This window comes from Triplophysa rosa, linkage group LG3, assembly GCF_024868665.1.
Source record: "Triplophysa rosa linkage group LG3, Trosa_1v2, whole genome shotgun sequence".
Taxonomy (NCBI): domain Eukaryota; kingdom Metazoa; phylum Chordata; class Actinopteri; order Cypriniformes; family Nemacheilidae; genus Triplophysa; species Triplophysa rosa.
In genome coordinates, this window is record NC_079892.1 from 1823580 (window position 1) to 1835033 (window position 11454).

Consider the following 11454-nt stretch of genomic DNA (forward strand, 5'->3'; position numbering starts at 1 on the left):
GCTGCCCACTGCTCCGGGTGTACGTGTGGTGACACTTGCTGTGCGTGTGTTCACTACTCACTGGATGGGTTAAATGCAGAGGTCACATTTCGGGTATGGGTCACCATATCTGACTAATAGGTCACTTTCACTAAATGTTGAAAAAATAGTAAATGCTGGTTTACAAATCTTGAGCACATCAGAGACTCTAGAGAAAATCTAACCTCAGATTTATTGGCTTACAGTATACACAATCTTCTGATGCAGTTCTGCATGACTGAATTAAGAGCTAGAGCATCCAGTGATCCTTTGTTCACCTCCACTCTCTGAATCTCGTCTCCGTCTGACGGTAACCATAGTTACAAATACCCGACGGACATTTGATATAAGCTCCGATCCATGGCTGCACCAAGAGTCCATTTGCCCCTGGTAAAACATTGAAACATTGAGCACGCATCTGCATTTTCATGCCATTTCGGAACAGGGCGCTCTTCACAATGGCCCGATAGATTGTCTAGTGATGGATGGCCAGGCATGTGACAAGGTACCGCTGGCGGGGTCCGTCTGACAAGCTGCTTCCAGGAAGGCAGATTCCAAGGCGCTAATCCACAGACACGCAGAGGCCCAGAAATGCCATCAGGTCCCCTGGCAGAGAACACATGCCCGTTTTGTGTCCAAAGCTGCTGTCGGTGCAGGGCGGCGTGAACCAAAGCACTCCTTGTTCAATTTCTCTAGAAGGCAAAATCCTTATCGCAAAGCAGTTGAGTAGGCAGAGTGGAGAGGTCGAGGAAACAGAATGAAGAGACGAGGGACGGGTGGGGAAAGCGAGGGGAAGGTTAACGTCAATCACATGGGGCTCAACAAACAACAAACAGATTCCCACTCAATCAGACATACGGCTTTTCTCGAGCTCGACCAGGCTGTGACAAATCTTCTCAAAGCTGTGGCTTTCTTGTTTCGATGTGTTTTTCTTGAGAAACAAACATAAGAGTGTCAGCGCGTTTCACAGTCGAGGGTGTAAAGCTTGCAGGTTTCCGACTGAAAACACATTCCACAATCCGGCCAGCACTGGCTGCAACTGAAACACGGTTCACATTCTCTAACACAGAAGGCCGGATTGCCCTTCACGCTAACACCTCATAAATCCCCCAACTGCACCTTCAGGACCCTACGAATACAAGGACAATTAGTCAGAGCTGAGAGAGAGAGAGAGAGCGATTTCAGAGGAACGCGAAACGTGAAACTGAGATTTCGAGATCTGTGCAACACAACAGTCAAACTGAAAGTTCTTCATGTGCCAAGAAAAACAAACACTTCATTAGTACAATGCTTTCAAATGCAAGGCTGCAACACGCAGAGCAACTAGCAGGTTAACCAACAAACTGTCAGAAATGAGACACACAAACCAGAGAGAAGAAAAAAAGAGGTCGCTGACACATCAAATGAAAAGTTCAAAACCAGGTGAAAACCTCCTCAAGGAGTTTGTTTCTAAGCGCCAGAATCAGCTTCGCATTATTGTCTCGTTGGCTCAAGTTAATACCTGAACTTAATAACGAAATCCTTAAAATGCAGTGTGAAAGCAAAGAAATCTCTAACATTAAAATGACCTCTTCCTACAGGTTCTAGAGCATGAGTAAAACATGAAGGCCTCACTTTTACATCGCAATTACATTTCCAAAACCCACAGGAACACTATAACATATTTCAGTATGGCTGGAGGAAACAGTGAAACTGGTGAGCATAACGGCTAGTTCCACAGAGCCAGAAGCACAATCCCACGAGAGCCCAAATAAACACTAATGCTGGGTTCACAACAAACGCGAACAATCACGTTCCACGCTCTATATTACTCGCGGGAAATGTTTGTTATCACGTGAGTGACGAAAAATGACAAATATTTTCAACATTTGCGGAAGACGATATTGACGCGTTTTTTCGGCAATCGCACCGCCCGATTTGCGTCATTCGCACCGCCTGCCGTGAGTTCGCATCTGTACGCCTCTTTGCATTCTCTTTGTATGTAATTTACTCGCGCAAAACGCTTAATTCGCGTTTGGTGTGAACCCAGTGTAAGGGTGCTATGATCAGGATTTTTGAGGCCAATCACTGATCGTTAGAACCAGCATCGGCCGATACGATGACCGATTACCGATCACAGTATCTATATGAAACCTTCTATTTATCATGTAGAATTATTTATTCCACAATTTCAAAGAACAGTGTATATTACCTAATGAATTGAAAGATGAAAAGGAATCATAAATTGACAACAACTTGCAAAAAACATATTCCTCTCCCTTTTTAGAAAGTAAACATAAATGATAGCAGCCATAGGAACAGCTTAGAGTATAACATATATAGCTTTCCTGTTTTAATAATTATGAGAAACAACAGAATAAAACAAACACGTACTACAAACTGCAAACTTTCGGGAGTGACAACCCCATTTAAATGCGGGAAATGATTTATGATTTATCAGCTATAATATATCGGCCTAAATTTGATTATCTGCCGATACCGATAACATTAAAAATGACAATTTTTCGTGCATCCCTAGTATACATGTTTTGTGTCATTTGATCGACTGTTATAGAGATCGCCGATCAAGCTATTTAAAGTGATTATTGGCCGATGATGATCGTCGACCGATCAATCAGAGCACCCTTAGTAAACACAAGCCAGGGTAAAAGAGGAAGACCTCTGGCACCTTCAGCCCTGTTTGTGAGTTTGTCTGTGTGTGGCCTGGAGGTCTAATAATCTGCTTTAACGGGTGTAAAGAGAACAACACATCAGACTGACTCGGACAAGTCATTTAGTCTCGCTCGCAGGGCCGTGAGGAAGCACAGATGTTTGACCCCATGAGCTCAGAGCTGCTAAGAACTCTGGGATAAACGGCTCAAGAACATTTGGCAAAGAGCCCTAAAACAAATCCTACACAAGTATGTGAACTCAAACATGTCTAGTGAATTACACAACACACGCTGCATTCAAGGTAACCATTACGGTAACTTCAAGTGAGTTAAACTGTTGACATGTTTATAGCTAAATACCTGAAAAACAACACATGGGGTTTAATGACACAGACACATCCAGGAGCACATTTAATGATTGTGTATCTATTAAACACACACAAGACTGCCAGAAAGAATCTTTAAATAAACAGCGAAAGACGTCTCAAGCAACCTACCTACCAATAGTAAAACTACCAAAGTGGTGTAAACAAAGCTCTCTCACTGAGCATCTCTCCAAACTTTCTGTTTGTCTGGCTGTAAAGTTTGGGTTCTGTCAGAAGAAATGAGGTGAGAGGTGTAGTAAAGTCTAAACCGAGCTGGCACATGCTTTTAAACATTTATGCCTGATGCATTTTTAACAAGCGACATTAAAAAGGCATGTCTCTGTTGTTTTCTGTACGCCAGGCTCTCCAGCACGCACACATACGCACGGTTTCTGTAGCTCAACTGGTAGATCATATTGGATAAAGTCTGTTAAATGCATTCTATAGCAATCAAATTGACGACTGTAACAGATTCCTGGAACACGATCTGTCCATCGAGGTTAAACAATATTCTTAAAACTCTCGATGGGTGTTCGCAGTCCCCAGAGCCAGTCTCTAGCACATTCATCATTTCTGTGGAAAGAGCCATCTCATCGAGGACAAACTGCCAAGTGTGCATACCTAAAGCTAGAAGGCCACAGCAAAGCGCTCTTAGCTCTCCAAAGAAGTCTCTTTTATTCCCTTTCAGACTGTGGCAGCGGGGTAATCTCATTACAGCAGCTCTCTCTACGAATCCGACCTCATCAGACCGAGACCGACAGAGCGATGCGATGCCTCGCCGGATGACCGTTAGCCTGACAGCGCACCTGTCAATGTACCTGTCTAAGAGAAAGCAACGTTTTTCCACAGTCACTCACCCAACCGGACAGATCCAGCAGAAGCCGAGGGGAAAATGACACCAGGCGAGCTCATTACCGCCGTGCGGTATATGTACTGTAAATGAGAACACGGGCAATGACGGGCAAAGCGTCCAGCTGTCAGTTCAACGGGAACGCTTCTAATGCACAAAAGCGGCTCAATCCGATGCTTATTAGAAGGCAATTAACATGGTGTCTTTGGGCAAACAATATCTTAACACAATTGCTGGATATAATCTCAAATTAAATTTGATTTTCTTTGCATGAGACGAGTCTGCATATAAGAGATGACGACCCACGAACCCCCAGCGGTTTTAAGGCAGTGGATTTACGTAAAAATAGCTTGGATTTAAGCCAAGCATTAAGTGTGACATCCTCCTTATATTAGCGCCGATTGTTCTATGATAAATAAACTGATGTCAAATTTGGTTTCTGGAGGGAAAGCAGAGGAAACGCAACCAAATTCAGTCAAATGTGCAAACCGTACACTGCCAAAGCAGACGAAGTCATTCAATCTAGGACACCGCTGTCATGTAAACTACAGACCTTTCTACACAAAAGCCAAAACCATTTACAACCAACTTACTTTTTATTCTTTTACCTTTGAGAAAAGCTCACAACTGAGCTCAAACTCACTTAATTCTAAACTAATTATAAAAAGAAAAACAAGCAGTTGGACTGTTATGCATCTGGCTTCACTTTCTACTCTCTCAAAAGAGAAACACGAGGCCAAATGAAGCTCATCCAACACGCTCGCATGTGATGGACTGGACTGCAGAGGACGAGAGAGAGAGAGGGTAAAGCTAGCAGATGAATAAAGCATTGTGGTTTTGTGCAGTCCTGACCTCGGTTAACACCAGGCTGTTTACACACAGGAGCAGTGTGAACTAGTGAGGGGAGTGGCACACAATCCCACAAAAGCACAAAGACACGGAGCGTGAAACAGATATGCTCATGTTCTCTTTTCAATGCAGATTCAGCACACAATCAACGGATTGACTCACAAAGTTCCTCTGTCTTGACCCATTTATAGAGACTGTGGTTTCCTCTAAAGCTCACGAAAAAGGACATTTTGATTCTTTAAAACTTATTTTTTTCACCAAAAAAAAGTCCGGTCTTATAAAATGATGAGATTTTAATCACAAAAAAAGATCTAAGATAAATCTTTCTGCGATACTAAAACAAAGATGTCAGCTTGAGTATTTGTAACCTAACTAACCAGAATAACAACTGTGACTACATGGCCAGTTTTTTGGGTCGTGCCAAAACAAAAACCATCTACAGAATACAGAGACCTTGTACTTCTGCCCTGATTCGGTTCCAACTGGAGCAACCGAACACAACAGAACGTTGTTGACTGCAGGTTCTCCAATCTAGCGGTGTACATTCTTGTCTACGTCTATTTTTAATCATTCTGGCACACGTGTATGATCATCAACTGTTTTGTTGAGAATGCAAAAATGCATCCTGTGTGAACGACCCCTTGGTTCTGCACCAGATGGAACGTTCATTTTCAATATATTCTGCCAAGTTTATATTATATCCAATCTACACTGGAAAAGAAAATGGCTCATAATAGCGGGACAAACGCTAAATCGCACAAAGCCATCTACCCTCTTGGAGAGTAATGTTAGTAAGCCTGCGAAGTAGACAGACTGGCTGATTTTTGCGGCGTCACAATGTACATGGCATTCCACTTCCCACACAAAACAAAAACATGAAAAACCACACGATTTGTAAGCGTCGTGCCTATTTGCATTCATACAAAGCTGGGCTTGTCCTTTCTCCTCTGCGTTGATGAATCTGCATAGAAACATAGTTAAGAATTTAATGATATTTAATCGAAACAGTTTCACTTAATGGTTTCACGTTCAAAAGCCGCTCAGAGTATCCGGATTCCTGCTGACTTAAGCTTTTATAAAACATGGCAGCGAGCATGGACGTGCAGTTCTTACCCTCCCGGCCTCCTGTGTTTGCTGTCTGGATGTCCTTTGCATTCATAACTGCAGCTCAGGCGAGTCTTTCTCTCTCAGTCTGAGCTCGAGACGGGACAGCATGGGCGTTTCCAGGCTCGCTAAACCAGGGGCCTAAAATACCCAGAGGCAGCTTTCACAAATTGTGCGGTGAGCGAGTTTAACAGCCTCTCCGTTCAAGAGAGTCGAGGCTCTGTGCCAAACTTACATCAGGGGTGAGAGAAAAGGGAGGAACTAGAGAAGAAAAACTCGAGTCACGGAAAGAAACAGATGAGAGGAGGTCACGAGTCGCAGCGGAGGCTCGTGTAAACACCGGCAGTGATTTACAGTGTGGTCAGAAACCTATCGTCACGAACAGGAAAGAAAAGACGTGGAACCTCGATGCAGCGTGAGAGAAAAAGGATGAGGGAGAGACCCAAAACCAAGAGGAATTCCAGGGAAAAGACAGACCCCTCAATCCCTCCCAACTGGAAGAGCTTTGTTCTAATGGAGTACGGGCTTCCTGGACTCCGTCAACTGTGGAATGAACTCAGTTGAGAAAAGAGAGGTTACGTATCACGGAACCGACACGTGAATGAGCTCGTGTGAATACTTCTTGTGTGCTATACAACATTTCATATATTTATACACACGCACACGTATATGTAGGTATATAAATGTCATTCAGAACTTGGTGGACTTCCAACTGAATTCAACATGTTTGCCCTTCCCATGGATGAGCGTGCATGTGCACAATCAAAAGGATCTCAACACGTTAACTTCAAGGAAGAGAAAACCTAACAGCACCTCCGCAATAAAAACTGCATTTCCTACCAGCCGCATGGATCTGCCGTCTGTTCCCTCCTCTCTTGCGCTGGAGCTGCACGACTCTCCCCTCCCCCAGCACACATAGAACCAAACGCGCTGGAAATGCGCTGGTTGACAACGCAGGGCAGCTGCACCCCACCCCCCCCACACACACTTACAGCGTGCTAAGAGACAGGGCGAGCAGATGAGATGGGAATGGAGAGAAAGAGTCAGAGGGAGGGAGAAGGGCTCCAATGAAAGAGCTTTGTTTCTCATTTGCCTGATGGCTGTCACAGCTTTTACCTGGCCATTTTACCTGGCCATGTTCTTACACTGGTTTCATCTAATCTTCATTTTTACATTTACATTTCTTACGTTTTACACATTTGGCAAATGCTATTATTTAAAGCGACTTCAAGGTCTACATTTTATGTGTAAGCGTGTTCGCTGGGATTGTCCCACAACCTTGAGCAACAGGAATGAACACAACAAATATAAACAATTCTCAGTGCCTGAAACTGTATTTTTATGCTGGATTTATTTTGACGGTATTGCTCACTGCTGTTATGCATCAAGAATGAGAACTATAAAGATTTTCACAACGATGATAAAATTATAGAGAAATGATATGGTTGGCATCACTTTCAAAATGATTTTTCCCCCAAGTGATGAACCATAAATCATTGACATTCAATTAAGATCGTTCAGTTAAATTTGTACATTTAAAGAGTACATTCCTCGAGATCATAAAAAATACATTTCATGAAGTGTTTAATTTTGCCGTGTTTGAATGTAAGCAATCTGCCAAGTTGTAAATCCGAAGGTGAACGAATAACAAAGTTATTAGCTTATAAAAAAGGTAATCGACTCTGAATCACGCGAACAAGCCATGACCTGTCCGAATCTTTAACCACAATGTACCTACGTCACTAGAAAAATCCCCGCCTACTGACTGCGAAAACTTAACTCTCTCCTCCCCAAACACTGTACTAGCTCGTTCGTGACGTGTGCATCATGTCTAAGAGAAGCTGTGTTCTATGTAGTGAAACTAAGTCAGTCTTATTTTCACTACCAAAGGAAGAACTTCTGAGGAAAAAATGGTTACTATTTATTTTTCAAACGACACCAAAGGAGTATAAACCGAACGTTTTACTTTGCGCGCGTCATTTTACAGAAGATTGCTTCATCAATCTTGGCGCCTTTACTGCAGGATACATTAAACGTCTTTCCTTAAAAGATGTTGCAATACCAACTTTATTTGGACCTGTAAGCTCCACCGAATCACAACCTGTAAGTGTGACTCTTTATTTTTGTCTTTACTTAAAATTAAATTTGTGTGACGTTATCTCATGTCTGTGTTTAGCTAACGTTACCGTTATTTTTGGGGTTGTTACTGTTTGTTTACCTAACGTTAGCTATAAACTCGTTGCGTTAATGTAAGTGTTCAACCATATTAACTCGCAAAGTCTTTATTTCAAGAACTGCGTGGTGTACTATAGTTATAATAACATCTGAAGATACCTACACCGTACAATGTATGCCGTGATAACTAACTGTTACAAGAGAAGTGTCTAAAACAGTCCTTTTTCTTACTGGCATCTGTATAAGGATTAAAGAATGATTCGTCAGACTCGGGCTCGAACTGGTAAGGAAAAATCGACGCCATCTCTCTCTATACACTGTTAATATCCAACCACCTGCAAACCGTAATACAGCAGTAATGACAGGCGGTCCATTTGCGACACGCGTTTGACCAATCACAGCAGACTAGACCATTTGACCAATCACAGCAGACTAGACCATTTGACCAATCACAGCAGACTAGACCATCTGACCAATCACAGCAGACTACACTATCTGACCAATCAGATAAGACTACGCTGGCGGAAAGACGGAGATTACACAGATGAATAGCGGAACGAATCATTTGAGAGTCAGTCAAGAAGTAAGGTAATAAAAACTGCTTATTATTACGAAATAATAGTATTTTTACATCATGTATGTACATAAACTTGTTGTCGGACACTCCATAAACCAAAATAAGCCCTTAAAAATATTGAGGAAAGTACTCTTTAAACAAAACACGCATTAAACATTATCGCTTATAGCTCATTGACAAAATGCTAAAAGCTCTCTCATTGCGAAGTCGCTTTGGAAGAAATCTGAAATCTGTAAAATTATTGCTAATATATTTATCACCAGTTATCTTTATAGTTATAATTCTTGGTGTGAACGGTCCTTAACACACAGACTTTTATTACTCTGGGTTTGGGGTTGGTTTCAGATCACTAACCTTAGCGTTTGAGCAATAATATTAACGATGCTTGACTCGGCAAACAGTACTAAACTGAAAAAGAAAAATGACTTATTTGAGAGTTAATGGATGAATCACATAGCAGTAAAACACAGACAGGCAGACAGAGGGAGGGGAGAGAGAGAAACCATCACGATTCACTGGTTCCCACTTCCTCATGTTTGTCTCCATGTGGACTTATTGGTGAGGATGTAGCAATTACGCACAGGCAAAACAAGCAGCCAAACATGAATTTTTCACAAGAAGACACTCAAGTGTCGACAGACTGCAGAAGAGAGACAGACAGGCTGCAGACCGATAAATGAGAAGCTAATCCTGTTGTTGGCATGTCAGCCGGGATTACGCCAAAACTACATCCGTCCAAACCACAGAAAGCCTTCTGACAGAGACTGCGTCAGGGATCACGATTTCTCCAAATAATCAAATCTGTTAAGAACTGCTAAGAAGAGAAAGAATAAGTCGGCTATTTACTACCAAGAGATAAACTCTCTAACAGGAAGGGAAAATAGAGAAACGATGAATCAATCTGTATTCCTGTCAGCATCCTTAAAATGAAGCGCAGCGAGCCAGCCGTGTGGGCTGACAGATCGGTACAGAAATACTGCATGCTGTTACTGTGGAGCTTCAGCCGGCAAGGTTTAAAATAAGCATAATGTATCGGCCATTACGCCAAAGCTGGAGTGTTTTGATAAGATTCTAGGAAACAAAAACAGCTGCAAAGATCAGTCAGAAGAAAAGCTTAAAGTGTCTACAAGGATTATGAATCTAAAGCCAAACGTTTAAGATCCATGAGGAACACGGCTACAAAGTAAACAATCAGCAGAAAGGTCATGATTTACCAACAATTCCCAAACTAAATTGACTAAGCCGAACTTACATCCAAACACCAAAATAAAAGTCAAAATCAAATACAAAAATTGAAGGAAATTTTAATTTAATTCATTGTATGAGCGATAGTAATGATGCTTCCTTTTGCAAATTACACTTAATTAAACTAAACTAAACTAAACTATTTTGTTGTCTTAATTTGCTAGCTATCCAACAAATCTACTGAGCTATAGTCTACACCGGCAACTAATCCCCATCTTGAGCCAATAACAACAGCTAAACAAGGGTGTAAACCTACAGCCACTTTTCAGTCAAGCGGAAATCCAGATGTTGGAAAATTCTCCCAATACTAAACATTTGACATCCAGATCAACCCTTTATCCCTCAGAGAGGATTTCCTGGATCTCCATGCGATGAGGTAATAAACATAGCAACAGGGTTACAACACTGGACTCAGAGAGCAGATTCAATCCACTCGTAGCGATTGCATCTACATATCGAGTTAGAAATCCAGACTGCTAAAATCAATACAGACGGTAAGAAAACTCCAGGCCGCTTCAGCGTCAACCGTAAATATAAACAGAAGAGATTTTACCTGACGTGAGAAACGTCACTGAATAACAGACTGTTAAAGAGGCTTAATGACAACATGACAGAGTTATCAATACAACCACCTTTAAAATGTACACAAAAGACAACCTCAGCAGTAAAGTAGTCAAAAGTCATAGTAATTCGGGTCCAAGTCGGTACCTAAAAATAAAAAAGTTGGCGGTACGTAATTTTCATAAGACCCGGTAGCACCGATGTACCGGGTACTGATGCTCTGTCTGACAGGTTGTCAGTCGGAAATTTTTTATAGACTCAATAAGACGTGATGAGCAGATAAACGCGGCCCTGATCCACAAGAGATGCGCACAGAAATACTTCAGATTAAAGTCGTATCACGAAGAAAACGAACAGAGTTTTGTGGAGAAAGGAGGAAACATCCGGATTTATTTGAACAAGTTCTACTGGTAAGTTTCAAATTCTGTTCGCGTTTGCATTATGAATGTTGTAGCATATGTTAAGTTAAAGGTTACATTAAATTAAACGTCCCTGTTTGCGTATTAATTTGTTAGCGTCAATGCTAATTCAGTCAAGTGTCCTTATTAACCATTAATGCTTTTATAACTGTAATGGGGTCAAATAAATGGGAGGACAGGATGGGGTTTACAGTACCTATTTTATATAGGCCTATCTGAAATCTATGTGCTAGAAAACTATCATACTAACTGTATGACTAGCAATGTGTATGTCTTGGATAGATAACTCTATTAGGTTTAAAAAGCCCCAATTAAACTAAAGAAAAATCTATCTGTTGCATTTATTATTTTAATATACAGTTACCTTAATGTTTACCTTAATGTAAGTAATCTTGTGTAAATGCAGTATAAAAACTGAGGTTTGTTTTAATATTGCATATGCATTAGGGATGCACCGAATGTTCGGCCACCGAATATATTCGGCCGAAAATAGCAAAAAACGCATGTTCGGTATTCGGCCGAATATGTGAAATGGCCGAATAAATTTTACCGAACATGACTCGAGAAACGATCAACTAGCAACCAGCGCAGAGAGAGAGAGAGAGAGAGAGAGAGAGAGAGAGAGAGAGAGAGAGAGAGA

General features: G+C 41.5%; 1 protein-coding gene across 3 annotated transcripts in view; it reads right to left on the bottom strand.

The window, feature by feature from the left end:
- The window catches only part of znf609a (zinc finger protein 609a), a 78340-nt gene that overhangs the window by 36832 nt on the left and 30054 nt on the right, over positions 1–11454 (bottom strand). The window contains exon 1 of one of the 3 annotated variants that reach the window (XM_057329375.1): positions 6678–8691. The exons of 1 other annotated variant lie outside the window; for it this stretch is intronic. In XM_057329375.1, coding sequence (XP_057185358.1) covers positions 6678–6926 — 249 coding nt within the window. In that variant the 5' untranslated portion in view covers positions 6927–8691. Of the gene's footprint in view, positions 1–5846; positions 6657–6677; positions 8692–11454 lie in introns of those variants that run through there. One more of the 3 variants, XM_057329377.1, reaches the window with a different exon arrangement.